At 39.1% G+C, this 21028-nt stretch overlaps 1 protein-coding gene across 5 annotated transcripts in view; it reads left to right on the forward strand.

The window, feature by feature from the left end:
* The window catches only part of SMC5 (structural maintenance of chromosomes 5), a 117859-nt gene that overhangs the window by 30826 nt on the left and 66005 nt on the right, over window positions 1-21028 (forward strand). For 4 of the 5 annotated variants that reach the window (XM_070794641.1, XM_070794643.1, XM_070794642.1 and 1 more), the window contains 3 exons: window positions 16639-16801; window positions 18447-18581; window positions 20044-20184. In XM_070794641.1, coding sequence (XP_070650742.1) covers window positions 16639-16801; window positions 18447-18581; window positions 20044-20184 — 439 coding nt within the window. Of the gene's footprint in view, window positions 1-10350; window positions 10544-16638; window positions 16802-18446; window positions 18582-20043; window positions 20185-21028 lie in introns of those variants that run through there. The other variant, XM_019966053.2, reaches the window with a different exon arrangement.

Here is a 21028-nt window from a genome sequence, read left to right on the forward strand (position 1 = left end):
ATTTCCTTTCTACATACTCAACATGATTATGTTGTGCTCTTTTGTTCAGTTAGGGTCCCTGTGGCTTTGAGAATACCAAGCCCAAAATGGCTGATATAAGTCATCAAAACTGTCATTGCTGTTGAATGGAGGCAATAACTGGTCATATATTCATTGAAGGGAATGGTGGGTAGAATAAATGGTCTCTGAAATGCATTTATGCAGTCATTTTTCAAATATGTTTTAGTACATTGAGGGATACAGCCTTCTTTTTTGGGAGGAACAGCATTCTGCCATCATGGAATATATTGTTGTTGTTGTTCAGTCGCTCAGTCATGTCCGACCCTTTGCGATCCTGTGTACTGCAGCACACCAGGCTTCCCTGTCCTTCATCACCTCCTGGAGCTTGCTCTGACTTACGTCCATTGAGTCAGTGATGCCATCCAAACATCTCGTCCTCTGTCATCCCCTTCTCCTCCTGACTTCAGTTTTTCCCAGCATCAGGGTCTTTCGTAATGAGTTGGCTCTTCATATCTGGTGGCCAAAGTATTGGAGCTTCAGCTTCAGGATCAGTCCTTCCAGTGAATATTCAGGACTGATTTCCTTTAGGATGGACTGGTTGGATATCCTTGCTGTCCAAGGGACTCTCAAGAGTGTTCTCCAACACCGCAGACCATAGCATCAATTCTTTAGCAGTCAGCCTTCTTTATGGTCCAACTCTCATATCCATATCCATGACTTCCAGAAAAACCATAGCTTTGACTCTCTGTATCTTTTTTGGCAAAGTGATGTCTCTGCTTTTTAATACTGTCTAGGTTGGTCATAGCTTTTCTTCCAAGGAGCAACCATCTTTTAATTTAATGGCTGTAGTCACCACTTGCAGTGATTGTTTTTAGCCCAAAAAAATAAAGTCTGTCACTGTTTGCAATGTTTCCCTATCTGTTTCCCATGAAGTAACGGACCGGATGCCGTGATCTTAGTTTTTTGAATGTTGAGTTTTAAGTCAGCTTTTTCACTGTCCTCTTTCACTTTCATCAGGGTCTTTAGTTCCTCCTTACTCTCTACCGTAAGGGTGGTGTCATCTGCATATCTGAGGTTATTGATATTTCTCCCGGCCTTCTTTTTTCCAGCTTGTGCTTCATCCAGCCCAGCATTTTGCTTGATATACTCTGTATGTAAGTTAAATAAGCAAGGTAACAATATATAGCCTTTAGATCAGATCAGATCAGTCGCTCAGTCGTGTCCGACTCTTTGTGACCCCATGAATCGAAGCACGCCAGGCCTCCCTGTCCACACCAACTTCTGGAGTTCACTGAGACTCACGTCCATTGAGTCAGCGATGCCATCCAGCCATCTCATCCTCTAGCATCCCCTTCTCCTCAGCCCCCAATCCCTCCCAGCATCAGAGTCTTTTCCAATGAGTCAACTCTTCGCATGAGGTGGCCAAAGTACTGGAGTTTCAGCTTTAGCATCATTCCTTCCAAAGAAATCCCAGGGCTGCTCTCCTTCAGAATGGACTGGTTGGATCTCCTTGCAGTCCAAGGGACTCTCAAGAGTCTTCTCCAGCACCACGGTTCAAAAGCATCAATTCTTTGGTGCTCAGCCTTCTTCACAGTCCAACTCTCACATCCATACGTGACCACAGGAAAAACCATAGCCTTGACTAGACAGACCTTTGTTGGCAAAGTAATGTCTCTGCTTTTGAATATGCTATCTAGGTTGGTCATAACTTTCCTTCAAAGGAGTAAGCGTCTTTTAATTTCATGGCTGCAGTCACCATCTGTAGTGATTTTGGAGCCCAGAAAAATAAAGTCAGCCACTGTTTCCACTGTTTCCCCATCTATTTCCCATGACGTGGTGGGACCGGATGCCATGATCTTCATTTTCTGAATGTTGAGCTTTAAGCCAACTTTTTCACTCTCCACTTTCACTTTCATCAAGAGGCTTTTGAGTTCCTCTTCACTTTCTGCCATAAGGGTGGTATCATTTGCATATCTGAGGTTATTGATATTTCTCCCGGCAGTCTTGATTCCAGCTTGTGTTTCTTCCAGTCCAGCGTTTCTCATGATGTACTCTGCATAGAAGGTAAATAAGCAGGGTGACAATATACAGCCTTGACATACTCCTTTTCCTATTTGGAACCAGTCTGTTGTTCCATGTCCAGTTCTAACTGTTGCTTCCTGACCTGCATACAAATTTATCAAGAGGCAGATCAGGTGGTCTGGTATTCCCATCTCTTTCAGAATTTTCCAGTTTATTGTGATCCACACAGTCAAAGGCTTTGGCATAGTCAATAAAGCAGAAATAGATGTTTTTCTCGGACTCTCTTGCTTTATCCATGATCCAGCGGATGTTGGCAATTTGATCTCTGGTTCCTCTGCCTTTTCTAAATCCAGCTTGAACATCAGGAAGTTCACGGTTCACATATTGCTGAAGCCTGGCTTGGAGAATTTTGAGCATTACTTTACTAGTGTGTGAGATGAGTGCAATTGTGCGGTAGTTTGAGCATTCTTTGGCATTGCCTTTCTTAGGGATTGGAATGAAAACTGACCTTTTCCAGTCCTGTGGCCACTGCTGAGTTGTCCAAATTTGCTGGCATATTGAGTGCAGCACTTTCACAGCTTCATCTTTCAGGATTTGGAATAGTTCAACTGGAATTCCATCACCTCCACTAGCTTTGTTCGTAGTGATGCTTCCTAAGGCCCACTGGACTTCACATTTCAGGATGTCTGGCTCTAGGTCAGTGATCACACCATCGTGATTATCTGGGCCGTGAAGATCTTTTTTGTACAGTTCTTCTGTGTATTCTTGCCATCTCTTCTTAATTATCTTCTACTTCTCTTAGGTCCATACCATTTCTGTCCTTTATCGAGCTCATCTTTGCATGAAATGTTCCTTTGGTATCTCTGATTTTCTTGAAGAGATCCCTAGTCTTTCCCATTCTGTTGTTTTCCTCTATTTCTTTGCATTGATTGCTGAAGAAGGCTTTCGTATCTCTTGTTGCTATTCTTTGGAACACTGCATTCAGATGTTTATATCTTTCCTTTTCTCCTTTGCTTTTAGCTTCTCTTCTTTTCACAGCTATTTGTAAGGCCTCCCCAGATAGCCATTTTGCTTTTCTGCATTTCTTTTCTATGGGAATGGTCTTGATCCCTGTCTCCTGTACAGTGTCACGAACCTCATTCCATAGTTCATCAGGCAGTCTATCTGTCAGATCTAGGCCCTTAAATCTATTTCTCACTTCCACTGTATAATCATAAGGGATTTGATTTAGGTCATACCTGAATGGTCCAGTGGTTTTCCTTACTTTCTGCAATTTAAGTCTGAATTTGGCAATAAGGAGTTCATGGTCTGAGCCACAGTCAGCTCCTGGTCTTGTTTTTGTTGACTGTATAGAGCTTCTCCATCTTTGGCTGCAAAGAATATAATCAATCTGATTTCGGTGCTGACCATCTGGTGATGTTCATGTGTAGAGTCTTCTCTTGTGTTGTTGAAAGAGGGCATTTGCTATGACCAGTGCATTTTCTTGGCAAAACTCTATTAGTCTTTGCCCTGCTTCATTCCGTATTCCAAGGCCAAATTCGCCTGTTACTCTAGGTGTTTCTTGACTTCCTACTTTTGCATTCCAGTCCCCTATAATGAAAAGGACATCTTTCTTGGGTGTTAGTTCTAAAAGGTCTTGTAGGTCTTCATAGAACCGTTCAACTTCAGCTTCTTCAGCGTTACTGGTTGGGGCATAGACTTGGATTACTGTGATACTGAATGGTTTGCCTTGGAAACGAACAGAGATCATTCTGTCGTTTTTGAGATTGCATCCAAGTACTGCATTTCAGACTCTTTTGTTGACCATGATGGCCACTCCATTTCTTCTGAGGGATTCCTGCCCGCAGTAGTAGATATAATGGTCATCTGAGTTAAATTCACCCATTCCAGTCCATTTGAGTTTGCTGATTCCTAGAATGTCGACATTCACTCTGGCCATCTCTTGTTTGACCACTTCCAATTTGCCTTGATTCATGGACCTGACAGTCCAGGTTCCTATGCAATATTGCTCTTTACAGCATTGGACCTTGCTTCTATCACCAGTCACATCCACAGCTGGGTATTCTTTTTGCTTTGGCTCCATCCCTTCATTCTTTCTGGAGTTATTTCTCCACTGATCTCCAGTAGCGTATTGGGCCCCTACTGACCTAGGGAGTTTCTCTTTCAGTATCCTATCATTTTGCCTTTTCATACTGTTCATGGGGTTCTCAAGGCAAGAATACTGAAGTGGTTTGCCATTCCCTTCTCCAGTGGACCACATTCTGTCAAATCTCTCCACCATGACCTGCCCGTCTTTGGTTGCCTCACGGGCATGGCTTAGTTTCATTGAGTTAGACAAGGCTGTGGTCCTAGTGTGATTAGATTGACTATTTTTCTGTGAGTATGGTTTCAGTGTGTTTGCCCTCTGATGCCCTCTTGCAACACCTACTGTCTTACTTGAGTTTCTCTTACCTTGGGCGTGGGGTATCTCTTCATGGCTGCTCCAGCAAAGCGCAGCCATTGCTCCTTACTTCGGACGAGGGATATCTCCTCACCTCCGCCCTTCCTGACCTTCAATGTGGGATAGCTCCTCTAGGCCCTCCTGCGCCCATGCAGCCACGGCTCCTTGGACGTGGGGTTGGTCCTCCCGGCCACCGACTCTGGCCTCGGACGTGGGGGCGTGGGGTAGCTCCTCCCGGCCACCGCCCCTTGCCTTGGGCGTGGGGGCGTGGGGTAGCTCCTCCCGGCCACCGCCCCTTGCCTCGGACGTGGGGTGTGGGGTAGCTCCTCCCGGCCACCGCCCCTTGCCTTGGGCGTGGGGGCGTAGGGTAGCTCCTCCGGCCCGTCGCCCCTGGCCTCGGGCTTGGGGCGTGGGGTATCTCCTCTTGTAGCGCCCCTGGCCTCCGGTGTGGGTTCCCCCTCCCTGCCGCTGCCCTTGGCCTCGGGCTTAGGGGCGTGGTGTAGGTCCTCCCGCCCGTCGTCCCTGGCCTTGGGTTTGGGGCGTGGGGTATCTCCTCTCCTCACGCCCCTGGCCTCGGGCGTGGGTTGCTCCTCCCAGCCGCCATGGCCTCGGGCGTGGGGGCTTGGGGTAGCTCATCTCGTCGCCACCCCTGACCTCGGACACTGGGTATCTCCTCTCGGCGGCGCCCCCCTGACTTAGGACGCGGGGTAGCTCCTCTCCGCCGTTCCTGTGCCGTCGCAGTCTGGTACTCTCGGCCGCTGCCCCTGACCTCGGACATGGGGTAACTCCTCTTGGCCGCCGCCCTTTGGGCATGGGGTCCTCCTGGCTTCTGCCCCTGACCTCGGACGGGGGGTGGCTCCTCTTGGCCGCGCTATCGCGCGCACGTCGCAGCCACCTGCGCATATATAGCCTTAACCTACTCCTTTCCCAGTTTTGAACAACCAGTCCGTTGTTCCATATCCGGTTCTGACTGTTGCTTCTTGACCTGCATACAGATTTCTCAGGAGGCAGGTAAGGTGGTCTGGTATTCCCATCTCTTTAAGAATTTTCCACAGTTTGTTGTGATCCATATAGTCAAAGGCTGTAGTGTACTCAGTGAAGCAGAAGTAGATGTTTTTCTGGAATTCCCTTCTTTTTTGTATGATCCAGCAGATATTGGCAATTTGATCTCTGGTTCTTCTGCCTTTTCTAAATTCAGATTTTACATCTCAGAGTTCTTGGTTCACATACTGTTGAAGCCTAGCTTGAAGGATTTTGAGCATTACCTTACTAGCATATGAAATGAGTGCAGCTGTATGGTAGTTTGAACATTCTTTGGAATTGCCCTTCATTGAGATTGGAATGAAAACTGACCTTTTCCAGTCCTGGGGCCACTGCTGAGTTTTCCAAATTTGCTGGCATATTGAGTGCAGCACTTTAACAGCATAATCTTTTAGAATTTGAAATAGCTCAGCTGGGATTCCATCACTTTACTAGCCTTTTCTTAGTAATGCTTCCAAAGTCCCACTTGACTTCACACTCTAGTATGTCTGGCTCTATCTACATGAATGATCACACTGTCATGGTTATCTGTGTCATTGAGACCGTTAGTTTTTCTGTGTTTTCTTGTCACTTCTTCTTAATATCTTCTGCTTCTGTTAGATCTATACCATTTCTGTCCTTTATTGTGCTCATTTTTCCACGAAATGTTCCCTTGGTGTATGTATAATTTTCTTGAAGAGATCTCTGGTCTTTCCCCTTCTATTGTTATCTTCTTTTTCTTTGCATTGCTCACTGAGGAAGGCTTTCTTATCTCTCTTTGCTATTCTTTGGAACTCTTCATTCAGATGGGTGTATCTTTCCTTTTCTCCTTTACTTTTTGCTTCTCTTCTTTTTTCAGCTATTTGTAAGGCCTCCTCAGACAACCATTTTGCCTTTTTCATTTCTTTTTCTTGGGGATGATTTTGGTCACTGCCTCCTGTATAATATTACGAATATATGTCTATAGTTCTTAAGGCACTTTGTCAGATCTAGTCCCTTGAGTCCATTTGTCACCTCCACTGTATAAACATAAGGGATTTGATGTAGGTTGTACCTGAAAGAGGAGAAGGTAATGGCACCCCACTCCAGTACTCTTGCCTGGAAAATCCCACAGACAAAGGAGCCTGGTAGTCTGCAGTCCATGGGGTTGCAAAGAGTCAGACACGACTGAGCGACTTCACTTTCACTTTTTACTTTCATTCATTGGAAAAATAAATGGCAACCCACTCCAGTGTTCTTGCCTGGGGAATCCCAGGGACGGGGGAGCCTGGTGGGCTGCCGTCTATGGGGTCACACAGCGTCGGACACGACTGAAGCGACTTAGCAGCAGTACCTGAATGGCCTAGTCGTTTTCCCTACTTTCTTAAATTTAAGTCTGAATTTTGCAATAAGGAGCTTATGATCTGAGCCACAGTCAAGCTTCCCAGTCTTGTTTTTGCTGACTTTGTAGAACTTCTCCATCTTTGGTTGCAAAGTCTGATTTCAGTATTGACCATCCAGTGATGTCCACGTGTAGCATCATCTCTTGTGTTGTTGGAAGGAGGTGTTTGCTATGACCAGTGCATTCTCTTGGCAAAACTCTGTAAGCGTTTGCCCTGCTTCATTTTGTAGTCTTAATGCCAGTCTTGCCTGTTACTCCAGGTATCTCTGTCTCTTTTTTAAAAAAATTAATTTATTTATTTTAATTGGAGGCTAATTACTTTACAACATTGTGGTGATTTTTGCCATACATTTACTCCAGTTATCTCTTGACTTCCTACTTTTGCATTCCACACCCCTGTGATGAAAAGGATGTTTGTTTTCTTTTGGTGTTACTACCAGAAGGTCTTGTCTGTCTTTGTAGAACCATTCAGGTTTTTTGGCGTTAGTGGTTTGGACATAGACTTAGTTACTCTGATGTTGAATGGTTTGCCTTGTAAATGAACAGAGATCATTGTGTCGTTTTGGGGATGGCACCCAAGTACTGCATTTCAGGTAGAGGAATCTGTAAATGCTAAGACCCTGAAGTGGTACGTAGTGTCACTGGATTTTGTTAAATAGGAGGAGTAAAAGATAAGTTCTGAAAATATAAGGGAGCCAGCTCATTAAGCTTGGTAGACTAATGTAAGGAATTGTTTTGAATAAGATGTGAAGCCATCAGAATTTGAGCAGAGAGGTGACATAATTTAATAGCTTAAATTTTAATCAGATCATTTAGGTTGCTCTGTGAAAAATAGACTAAGAAAACAGGCAAAAGCAAGGAAATCAATGAAGCTTTAATGTAATAATTCTAAGAGAAAATAAAATAGTCTAAAATTTGCTCACAAATTGAATATAGAATATGAAAGAGAGAAGGGCATCGAAGAAGAAGTATACCAATATATGTATCTGGCATCCTTAAGAGTGGAGTTTCTCTTAACTGAGGTAATGAAACCAGCATCTGGAGGTTTTAGGGTAAGATCAGAAGGTCATTTTGAAGTAAACCATATTTTGTCGAATTAAGATGCCACCATTGTAAAATGCAACTTCCAGTTAAACTATGAAACAGTTTGAAATATGCAACCTAGTTTCAGAAATGTTAAGATGGAAAAGAACAGCAACAAAAACAGATGCTTTTTAGGGTCAGTAAAATACAGAGAAAGTTTGAGATGCTTATATAGACATTCAGGTAAAAGTGTTGCCAAGGCCTGTGATGAGCTAAATCTCATTCAGTTTTGTGTCTTCATTTTACGTAAATTGAAATGTTGAATGGGCAGTTAGGGTTTTTTTTTTTTTTCCCCTTATTAGAGGAGAAATCTGGGCCAAAGGTTGTTGGTAGGGTGGTTGAAATCTCCAAGGGAGAAGATGCAGATGGAGGAAGGAAGTCTGTAAGAACTAGATTCTGTTGTACTGCTGCATTTAGAGGCTGAACGTGGGGAAAGGAACCTGGGAAGAATGCTAGTGAGTGAGGAGAATGCGGTACCTGGAAAGCACACTCGAGGAGTCGAGCAGTGCTGTTGGCCTGTCCAGTGCCTCTGACAGGTGGAGCAAAATAAAGACAAGGAACTTGCATCAGATTTAGTTCATTGTAGGCCTTGGCAGGGTTTGGGGGAAGTGGTGTTTTATTCCTATTGTATGTTCAGGAAGGGCCTGTTGGGAAGTGAGAACTGAATGAGAACCGTAATAACTGGGAGTAGAGTATTCCAGGCAGATGGAATAGTTTGTGCGAATAGTCTGGCAAAATTAAATTTGTTGTTGCTGAGGAACAGAAAAATGGTAGTGTGGCTGGAGTGAAATGAGATACTTGTTGTAGGATTTTGAAAGATATGATTTACTTGTTTAGAGGTATTCCTTGTTGTTCCTGATTTCATGTTCTTTTAATTATAACTAGCAAGTGAATTTTATCAGCATGTATTGAATTGATCATATTATTTTAATTGGTAAATTCAGTTAATTTCCTAATGTTCAGTCTATTTTGCATTCTTAGAATAAGTTCAACATAGTCATAGTTTTTGCATTGGTAGACTTGCTTCTCTAACATCTGTATTTTGCTTGTGAAATATTAGTTGATTGGATATTTGATTAAAGTTACTGATAAAATCATCTGGGCCTATTGATTTAATTAATGGTAATGAATTATTTAGTTTTTCTATTCTTGAGTCATCATGGTAATTTATAGTTTTCTAAAAAAATTTTCATCTTAGCTTTTAATTTTATTTGGCTAAATAATATGTAACTTTATTATGTTTGTATTATGTCTTCTCATATGTAAAATATATTATTTAAGTATCTCCTGTAGTTGTATTCTCCTCTTTCATTCGTTTTTTTTTTTTTCATGATTTGGAAAAAATTGATTTGTCAGTTTTATTCATCTTTTTTTAATGAGTTTAACTTTTTGCATTGTTGTTTCTGTCTTACGTCATGGTTTTATATTTCATTCATGTTTACTCTTCCCTTTACTAATTGTTCTTTAAACTTTTGGTTTCTTTTGTTCTTCTCATTTCCTGAAATGGATATTGTACTCATTTTCAGTCTTGTTTTTTCCCTAATGTAAATAGTGAAGGGTAAAAATCTGCCTATCAGTACTGCTTTAGTTCCATCTCCCAAATTTTGGTATAGTATTTTTCTACTTTTCAGTTGTGAATGTTTTCATTTTGTTTTTGAGCTCAAATTAAAAGCTGTTTCAAATTCTAATGTGGTCTTCCTATTATATTTTAGTATTGATCATCACCTTGATAGTAGTATGGTAAAAAATAGATAAGGTGATCTTTATGTTCCCAATCCTTTGAAATTTGTTGAGGCTTACATACTGAGCCCTTGTAATTGTTACCTGTTTGGTTGAAAGAATGAGTATTCTGCTGTTGTGTGTGCACTGTTTATTTGTCCATTAGTGCAAGATTACTAGTTATTTTTACTATTACTGAGAAAAGCATATTACACTATCCCTTTCTTTATGTAGATTTATTAATTACCTTTGTTCTGTCCATCTTTCCTTTATATATTTATAGGACAGTATTGAACTCTTTATTGTTATATACTGAATTCTTCATCTTTTGAGGCTTTCTGCCTTAAAATCTGTTTGTCATTAATGAATATAGTTAGCTTTCTCTTTAAATATTTTCCTGTTTTTTTTTTTTTAATTTATTTCATTTTTTTAATATCTTTTGTATCCCATTTAAGCAAGGATAGCTGAGTAGAGTTTTGCATTTTGTTTGTTGGCTAGGACTTCTAATACTGTCAGAGATAAGAGTGGGTGTCCTTGTCCTTGTCTTATTTCGGATGTTAACAAGAAGACTTTCATTTTTTTGCCTTTGAGTGTTACATTGAGTGTGGGTTTGTCATAAATGGCTTTTATTATGTTGAGATATGTTCCCTCTGGGCTTCCCAGGTGATTCAGATGATAAAGAATTTGCCTGCGGTGCAGTAGACCTGGGTCCACCCTGAGGTCTGGAAGGCCCCCTGGAGAAGGCAATGGCAACCCACTCCAGTATTCTTGCTTGGAGAATTCCATGGACAGAGGAGCCTAGTGGACAACAGACCATGGAGTTGCAGAGTTGGACATGACTGAGCAACTAACACACATGTTCCCTTTGTACCACTTTGGTAAGAGTTTTATCATGAATCGATACTGAATTTTGTCAAGTGCTTTTTCTGCATCTATTGAGATGATAATATGGTTTTTGTCTTTTGTTAATGTGGCATATCACGTTAATTGGTTTGCATAGGTTGACGACTCCTTGTGACCCTAGGATGAATCCAGCTTGGTCATGGTGTATGATTTTTTATTTTATGTGTTGTTATATTTGGTTTATTAATACCTTGTTGAGAATTTTTACATCTATATTCATCAAAGATACAGGCTTGTAATTTTCTTTTCTGGCTTTGGTATCACAGTGATGGTGGCTTCATAGACTGTATTTAGGAGTGTTCCTTCCTCTTCATTCTTAAGGAAGAGTTTGAGAAGGATGGGTTTAAGTTTTTCTTTGTATGTTTGGTAGAATTAACCGGTGAAGCCATCAGGTCCTGCACTTGTGTTTGTAGGGAGTGTTTTTCTTCTATTTATTTACAGATTCTGTTTCACTTAAAATGATTGTTCAAATTATCAGTTTCTTGATTGAATTTTGGTGGACTGTATGTTTCTAAAAACTTATCCCTTTTTTGGGGGGTTGTTGAATTTATTAGCATATAAATGTTCATAGTATTCTCTTACAGTGTTTTGTATTTCTGTGGTATCATTTGAGACTTCTTTTTTGTTTCTTACTTTATTTACTTGGGTTCTCTATCCTTTCTTGGTGAGTGTGGTCAACAGCTTGTCAGTTTTGTTTAGTCTTTCTATTTCCTTTTTGATATCCTCATTCCCTCATAGCTCAGTTGGTAAAGAATCTGGCAGCAATGCAGGAGACCCTGGTTCAATTCTTGGGTCGGGAAGATCCGCTGGAGAAGGGATAGGCTACACACTCCAGGAATCTTTGGGCTTCCCTTGTGGCTCAGCCGGTAAAGAATCCACCTGCAATATGGAAGACCTGGGTTCGATCCCTGGGTTGGGCAAATTCCCTGGAGAGGGGAAAGGCTACACACTCCAGTATTCTGGCCTGGAGAATTCTATGGACCGTATAGTCTGTGGGGTTGCAAAGAGTCTGATGTGACTTTCACTTTGATCCATTGGTTTTTTTAGTAACCATGTTGTTTAGTCTCCATGTGATTGTTTTTTTCTCATTTCTTTTCCTGTGGTTAATTTCTTGTTTCATGCCTTTGTGGTTAGAGAAGATCCTTGAAATAATTTCTATACTCTTAAATTTGTTGGGGTTACTTTTGTGCCCTAGTATTTGGTTAGTCCTAACCAGTCCATCCTAAAGGAAATCAGTCCTGGGTGTTCATTGAAACGACTGATGTTGAAACGGAAACTCCATTATTTTGGCCATCTGATGCGAAGAGATAACTCATTTGAAAAGACCCTGATGTTGGGAAAGATTGAAGGCAGGAGAACACTGGAGTGGGTTGCCATTTCCTTCTCCAATGCATGAAAGTGAAAAGTGAAAGTGAAGTCGCTCAGTGGTGTCCAACTCTTAGTGACTCCATGGACTACAGCCTACTAGGCTCCTCCGTCCATGGGATTTTCCAGGCAAGAGTACTGGAGTGGGGTGCCATTGCCTTCTCTGTCAATGGACATGAGTTTGGGTAAACTCTGGGAGTTGGTGATGAACAGGAAGGCCTGGCGTGGTGCGGTTCATGGGGTCGCAAAGAGTCGGACACAACTGAGCGACTGAACTGATCTCAAAGAATGTTTCATGTGCAGTTGAAAAGAATGTGTATCCTGGGGTTTTTTTGCATACAGTGTCCTGAAAATATCACTTGAATCTGTTTTATTGCATCATATGAGATCTCTGTTGCCTTATTGGTTTTCTTTCTAGAGGATGTGTCCCCTGATGTGAATGAGGTATTAAAGTCCCTTCCTGTTGTGTCCCTATCAGTTTCTGCCTTTGTGTCGTGTTAGTATTTGTCTTATATATTTGGGTGCTCCTATATTGGGTGTATATATGTTAACGAGTGTAAAATCCTCTTCTTGTATTGGTCCTTTTATCATCATATGGTGTCCTTTTTCATCTTTTTTTATGGCTTTTGTTAATGTCTGTTTTGTTTGATATGAGTATTGTGACTCCTGCCTTCTTGTCATTTCTGTTTGCATGAAATGCCTTTTTCCATCCCCGCACTTACAGTCTGTGTGTCCTTTGTCCTGATGTGGGAGGCTTTATTTTTCTTTTATCCTATCTTTTACTCTGTCTTTTGATTGGAGTATTCAGTCCACTGTCATTTAAGGTAATTATTGATACATAAGTATTTACTGCCATTTTAAACCTTGTTTTCCAGTTGACTGTATTTCTTCTTTTTTCCTCTCTGGTTTGATGAAAATTTTATGCTTACATTTTCTTTTTGGTTTTTGTGAATTTTTGTATGTTTTTTAATTTGTAGTTGCTCTCTTTTTCAAGTATGTTAACCCTTTCCTATATCTGCTTGCTTTAATAGTCACATAAGTAAACATTCTTAGAAAAAAAAGTATTACATTCTCTTAGTCTTATTCCACACATTTTATGATTTTATATTTTTTATATCTTCATGTTTATCCTTTTGCTGTTCAGTATGTTTATCGTTGCTTTCACAAATAAGTTTTTTTTTTTTAATCTGTATGTACACTGGCTTTTCAATTGTGATTTCCTCCTACCTATATCTGTTTGCTTCTTTTCTATATAGAGAAGACCTTTCAATATTTCTTTTAGGATAGGTTTAGTATCGCTGTATTTTAGTTTGTGCTTGTCTGATAAATTTTTTCTCTCCACTCCTATTCTAATCGGTTACCTTACTGGGTAGAGTATTCTAGGTTGCAGTTTTCCTTTTGAGACTTTGAATATGTTTTGCCACTTCCTTCTGGGCTGTAACATTTCTGTATGGAAGTCAGCTGATAGTCTTATGGGAGTTCCCTTGTCATTAACTCTTTGTTTTTCTCTTGCTGCCTTAAGAATACTGTCTTTAACTTTTGCCATTTTAAAAATAATATATCTTGGTGTAGGTCTGTCTGGGTTCATCTTGTTTAGAACCCTGTGTGTTTCCTGTATCTGGATATCTGTTTCCACCTTTAAGTTTGGGAAGTTTTTAGCCATAGTTTCTTCAAGTACATTTTCAATCCTCTTTTCTCTTTCTTCTCCTTTTGGGATCCCTGTTATATGTAGATTGGCATACTTTATATTGTTCCATAGGTCTCATATTGCTTGCTTTCTTCTTTTTTTTTGAGCTGTTGGCTGTTTCAACCATATTATTTCCATTTTCCTTTCTTTTAGATCACTTATTCTCTCTTCAGCATCATTCATTCTGTTATGTATTGCCTTTAGTTCAGCCTTTGTCTCAGCAAATGAATTTTCTAATTTTTCTTGACTCTTCCTTACAGTTTTTAGTTCCTTTTCACAATAGTTTGCATTTCTATTGGTGCAATTCAGTTCAGTCGGTCAGTCATGTCCAACTCTTTGTGACCCCATGGACTGCAGCACGACAGGCTTCCCTATCACCAACTCCCGGAGTTTACTCAAACTCATGTCCATTGAGTCGATGATGCCATTCAACCATCTCATCCTCTCTCGTCCCCTTCTCTTCCTGTCTTCAATCTTCCCCAGCATCAGAGTCTTTTCCAGTGAGTCAGTTCTTCACATCAGGTGGCCAAAGTATTGAAGTTTCAGCTTCAGCATCAGTCCTTCCAATGAATATTCAGGACTGATTTCCTTTAGGATGGATTGGTTGGATCTCCTTGCATTCCAAGGGACGCTCAAGAATCTTTCCAACACCACAGTTCAAAAGCATTAATTCTTTGGCACTCAGGTTTCTTTGTAGTCCAGCTTTCACATCCAGTACTGGAAAAACTATAGCTTTGACTAGGTGGACCTTTGTTGGCAAAGTAATATCTGCTTTTTAATATGCTGTTTAGGTTGGGCATAGCTTTCCTTCTAAGCAGCAAGCATCTTTTAATTTCATGGCTGCAGTCACCACTTGCAGTGATTTTGGAGCCCCCCAAAATAGAGTCTGTCACTGTTTCCATGTTTCCCCGTCTATTCCATGAAGTGGTGGGACCGGATGCCATGATTTTAGTTTTTTGAATGTTGTGTTTTAAGCCAATTTTTTCACTTTCCTCTCTTGGAGGGCTATTAATATGTGGGTGCGTCCTGGCATAGCTTGTATGGCTTTAATATTTTTTTGGTGTGAGGGCTGCTTTTGGTTTGGATGCTTGTCATATCTTTGCTCAGTGTATACTGGATATTGGTAGGCAGTGTGCAGGTGCTGCCCACAGATGCTCCCAGGAAGTGGGGGCCACGACCAGCCACCTGTCACAGGAGCCTCAGCAACAGCAGCCCATGCCCATCTCTGGAGTCGAAGATGACAGTGGTAGCTCACGCCCATCCCTGAACCCCGTGTAGGCAGTGCTCTGCTGCCTAAGAGTGTGAATTCAGAGAAGGAAGTTTTTTTGATGGTCTTGCTGCTCGTCTCATGTGCCACCAACAGTGGTGCCTTGCCTCTCTATCAGTCCCAGGCTTCTTCCTGTACTCGCTCTGTTGTGGTGCACCATACCCTACCCACCTCAGGCTGTCTCTACACAGCCAACCCTGGTCCTCTCCTGGGGTCTAACCTCCAAAGCCCAAGCCTCACTCCACCTGCCCCAGCAGATGAGTGTCTCAGGCTGGGGTCTGCCAGGTGGCACCTACTGTCTGAAGGTGTCTTTCCACTTTGCCGTCGCAAAGCAGTTGCTGCACTCTCCTTTGAGGCTCCAAAGCTACCCCTTTGTCCCAGTTGATCTCACCACCAGTGAGGGAACTTCGCAATGTGCAGAAACCTTTCCTTTTTCACAGCTTGCTCCCAGGGACTCAGGTTCCATCCCAGTTCCTCTCTCTCTCTCTTTTTCCTTTCTTCTTTTGTCCTACTTAGTTACATGAAGATTTTCTTGCCCTTTAGAAAGTCTGAAGTCTTCTTCCAATGTTCAGTAGATGTTCTATGTAAATAATTCTGCATGTAGATGTATTTTTGATGTATTTGTCTGAGAAGGTGTTTCCCATGTCCTGCTCCTCTGCCTTCTTGATCCGATCCTTGGGATGGTTTCCATTAGACTCTACCTTGGAGAACTCTGGGCTTTGTCCTCAACACCCCTCTCTCAGGGGATCATAAAAATAAATACACCAGATTACCTGGTTGGCCAAATGCCCTCAGAATGAAAGGCAGTTTCTTTTTTCCACTGCTGGTTTCCCATCTGTATTGGTATTTTGTCCACAATTCCTTACTTTCATGCTAACCTATAAATACATTTATAAAGATACTTTACCAGTTTTTTTTTAGTAGTTGTTCAGTAAGAGAATCAGAAAATACTTTGTTAGTTATGCTCTTGGAAATCAAAGTTTAGAATACCTTGTTTAACATCCTAAAATCTTACGGTTTGGAGTGTTCTGATTACAGTATAATCTAGATATATACAATATTTACATTGTCATTTTGCCATTAGATATCAGTAAGTTATCTTTATGCCTCATGCTGCTGACTGCCAGTGAAGAAGATGGATGAATAGGTAGGAGGTGTGGCACAGTAGTGCTTCTAAAAGCAAAAAATAAATACCCATCTTTCAGATGAATTTTCTTTTGTTCAGTGTTCTTTTATAGTCATGTGATACAGTTTCTTTTGAATTCAGAGTGGTGGAGTATAAGATGAGGAAACTGTGGGCCACCTGTATGCATTTCCACTTGATATCTGGAAATACATACACAGTAGTTGGTTTTCATTTGTACATTTTCCAAGTAGAGAGAGTTTCAAGGTTGAACTTTTTATGCTGTCATATATCAACCCAGTTTGAATTTCAGTGAGCACATGTGATTAGAGAATAGCATAATGATTAAAGGATGAATAACTCCAGATATGTGAATCCTCAGGCAGTGTTTGGGAGTTAATATCACTGTGTTTTTATTTTAACGGTTTAAATTTCAGATGTTGAAAGAAGTAACTTATTTGTGGTCAGTTATGTATTACCACTAATAAAATGCCAGGCTTTCCTTCTTTGGAGGGGCTATAATGTTAAAAGAAATAAAAATTATAATAATAATCCTATGTGGAAACCTTTGGTGCAAGAGAAAATAATGTATGTATTTTGAGTATAAAGATTTTTAATTTTTAAATAGGTTCAGGACTTCTGGAAATCTTGTAATCACTCGCGAGATTGATGTGGCAAAAAATCAGTCCTCTTGGTTCATCAACAAAAAATCTACCAGCCCAAAAGTAGTAGAAGAGCAAGTTGCAGCCTTAAATATTCAAGTGGGCAATCTTTGCCAGTTTCTACCTCAGGTATGAGAGAATTAAATGTAAAAGTGGGAAAATTTTCTATATAATGTTTCCTCTTTATGTCATATAAGAATGTAAATACTTTTTGAGAGCTATTGTTACTATTTAAAAGGAGCATAGTGGTCTTAATAGTTAACAGTTCTTTGTATTGTAAAAGGTAGTATCTCATCTCTTATAGTAAAATCTTACCTTATAGTAAAATCTTACTACTTTTTAGTAATTTGGAAATACTCAGTTAATAAATCTATCAATAAATCTATTATAATAGATTTATTATAATATTGTTATTTATAATAGATTATAACAAATTATATTTATTATATTTCTATAATAAATATTGATCAACACAATAAATATAATATTATAAACATTTTATTATAAATTTATTAAAATTAAATATTATATAACAATAAATATAATAAATATTTTATTATAATTATTATTTATAATATATTATAGTAAATCTATTATAAAGGAAATAAAGGTATTATCTCCTTTATTTATTTCCTTATAAATAATAAAGGTATTATCTCCTTTATTTATTTCCTTATAAATAATAAAGGTATTATTTATTTATAAGTGCAGAAAGTAGCTTAAGTAGTTCTGTGCTTCAATTTATAGGCTCTTAAAATTGTGTTAATAAACAACTTCTTAATCAGTCTATTTGTATAAAATGCTTTATATACCAAGACTCTTAAATCTATGTGTATTCCTTCTAGAACTGTTTTATATTTTAAGTTTCTTCAAAAAAAAAAATAAAACATCCTGATATTCCATGTTAAATATTAAAGTCAAATATCTTTTAGACTGGTCTTTGGATGTTATTCTAGTGACTGAATTAGTTCTTTTCTTCAGAAACAATGATGATTTGATTACTGTGTCCAAGTTAAGTAAAAGTTAAAATTTGAAAGCATTTATCAGCTGGTTTTCGGAGAAGGCAATGGCACCCCACTCCAGTACTCTTGCCTGGAAAAATCCCATGGATGGAGAAGTCTGGTGGGCTGCAGTCCATGGGGTCGCTAAGAGTCGGACTCGACTGAGCGACTGACTTCCCTTTCACTTTTCACTTTCATGCATTGGAGAAGGAAATGGCAACCCACTCCAGTGTTCTTGCCTGGAGGATCCTAGGGATGGTGGAGCCTTGGTGGGCTGCCGTCTCTGGGGTCGCACAGAGTCGGACATGACTGAAGCGACTTAGCAGCAGCAGCAGCAGCAGCAGCAGCAGCAGCAGCAGCTGATTTAAAGCTGTCTCCAGAAATATTAATAGTTGTTTGAAATTGCCATCCTTCTTTTCTTTTTTAAGCTTCTAATAATTTCATTCCAATTGACATGTGGTAATGATCATTGTAATCCAGGGCAGTATTTTTTATTTCCAAACTGTGTTAAATGTATAGAAAAGTTTCAACCTGGAAATATTGACATTGAAATTTTTTTAAAGTTCTCAAAAAGGTGGTAGTTTATACCCTAAGTTTATTATTTTAAAGAATAATATCAAAGGACAGGATTTATTTTAAGATTCATATCGCAAAGGTTTTTTTTTTTTTTTCTTTTGAATGAGTTTCTTCTTGACAAGTATCATTGAGTGAAAAATGTTTTGAAGATATTTGTAAATGATAATATTAGTTGATATTTAAGTTCTGTGCTCTAGGATAAAGTTGGAGAGTTTGCTAAACTCAGTAAAATTGAACTCCTTGAAGCTACCGAGAAGTCAGTTGGTCCTCCAGAAATGCACAAATACCACTGTGAACTGAAAAACTTCAGGGAGAAAGAAAAACAACTAGAGGTAATTTATAGTCAACTCATTTTATTGTCTTTCATTGGCCAGTGAATAATAGTTCATTGAGTAAATTCATATATTTGTGATTTTTTTTTCAGCAAGGATTTTCAGTAATTAGGTTACTAAAAAGTAAGAATGGGTTTGATATAAAGTTTTGACTATCATGTCATCAAATATATGTTATTAATTGAATTTCTAAAGTACTTTTTTCTCTCAGGAAGTTTCAGTGTTATTCTTTTATTCATTCAGTATTTTCTAAACACCTGTGATATTTCAGATGCTGTATAGGGTTTTGGGTAATACAGCATATATATAGCATTTAGTTAGTGTCTTTGTTAAGCCCATTGTTATATTTTATTCAGTTGTGTGAGGATAGACTTTGTAAAAGAACTGTACATTTAGTTGAAGTGTTTGATTTTTATCTTCACCTTTAATAAATTTAAATGTCCTTTTATAGTATATCACATTAAAAGATGTTTATTTAATGAATCATTTTTCATAATTCAGCAGCTACAATTCAGTAAATTTTTGTAATGAGAAATCTAGTAAACTAATGCTTTCTTTTAAACTGTGACTGGCACTTCCCAGGTGGCTCAGTAGTAAGGAATCTGCCTGCAGTGCAGGAGGTGCAGGTTTGATCCCTGGGTTGGAAAGATCCCCTGGAGGAGGGCATGGCAACCCACCCCAGTATTCTTGCCTGAAAAATCCTGTGGACAGAGGAGACTGGTGGGCTGCAGTCCATGGGATTGCACAGAGTTGTACACAACTGAAGTGACTAAGCACGCACAAACTGTAACTATCTGTACTTGATAATGTGATTTGTTCTGATTTAATGCTATTGTTGTTGTTGTACTTAATTCAGAGTGAATGACAAAAGAAGTTGTAATTATTTTAATCCTACTTTAGATACCCCTGTCAGTTCTTTTATTTTTCCCCAAATCAAATCGTCTAATACTCCCCTCTGAAAGACTGTAACTACCTACCAACTTCTGAAAGAAAACAAGCACATATTCTTCTAGGTTCTGAGTGCAATTTACTTGTTTGTTAATTCACAAGATAAAGGCTAGATTTTAGCTTTCCTTTATCTCATTTCTAAATCCTTCAGTCATGGGTATTCATAACATACTACTAATAATATCACTTTTCTGTATGTCATGTTACAGCTTTTGAGCTTTCACCTGTAGTTAAGTTGAGTACCTTCTACCAGTGAAGTGAATAGGGCAGATATCTCTCTTCTCTTCAGGCAAGAAGAGTCCAAGCTTAGAGATGTGGCAGGGCTTCCTCATGGTCCCATAATTGATAAATAGTAGAGCCTAGACCAGAACTCAGGTGTGCACTTTAGTTTTACACAGTTCTTAAGAACTCCTATTGTGAAATTTTGCTAGCACTATACATTTTTCATTATAAAAAGATTTGACCTTTTGTCTTTCTTTGATTAAGCTAATTGTTAAATGAATATTTATTTTAGACCTCATGCAAACAGAAAACCGAATATCTAGAGAAAATGATTCAGAGGAATGAAAGATATAAACAAGATGTGGACAGGTTCTATGAACGTAAGCGACATTTAGATTTGATTGAGATGCTTGAAGCAAAAAGGCCGTGGGTGGTAAGTCTGAGTTACTAAAGTAAAATAGTGATTCTTTAAGTATCAGGAAAATTATAAAGGAGACACTAAATACTCAAATTAGGTGCTATTCATATTTGCTTTGTATATTGTGCATAGTAATATTTATCCGTCTCTGTGTTATTTTGTAACTGTGTGCTATGTTATTGTTATTGCATAACAGGTAACAGTTGATTTAGTCTGTGTCCTTAATTCTTCCAGAATTGAGGCAAGAGATAGTTTTATTTTATAAAATATTAATGAGCTAAAAATATTTACATATGTAAGAATGAAATGTCCTCGGGTTACTGAAAATTTACTTGGAGTGTGCTACTACTATCAACTTCAGCTACAGAGAGAGCTGAAGGATATTAACTGTAATCTTCTACTCATTATGGTTCATAAGTTTACTGAGTTTACTGTTTTAATCACTGTGATGTATATGATTTGGAACCAGAGTTTGGGCTAAAAATTCATTTCCCTCAGTACATTATTTTTCAGTGGGTGGAACAAAATAAGGAAGTTTAATAATATCTTTAATGCCAGGATGGAAATAATTATTAGATTGGAAAAATGTGTGGCTGTATTTGTGACTTTATTCAGCCTGTCCCACCCGTTTTCACCCTATCCTTTTCCGTAATTTCATTTTCTTTAACTTTTTCTTTTTTTTCAGCTCAATTTCATAATTTTTTCCTATGTTTATTATTATTCTGACACCTGCTTTATCTTTGTATTTTGAAGTCTTTTGATTTCTCTCTTTAAAGACTGAGTTTAATGATTTTTCAATATTTCCTTCTTTGATTTCCTATAATGTTTATTGTTGTTCAGTCGCTTAGCTATGTTCGAC

This window comes from Bos indicus, chromosome 8 (genome assembly GCF_029378745.1).
Source record: "Bos indicus isolate NIAB-ARS_2022 breed Sahiwal x Tharparkar chromosome 8, NIAB-ARS_B.indTharparkar_mat_pri_1.0, whole genome shotgun sequence".
Lineage (NCBI taxonomy): Eukaryota > Metazoa > Chordata > Mammalia > Artiodactyla > Bovidae > Bos > Bos indicus.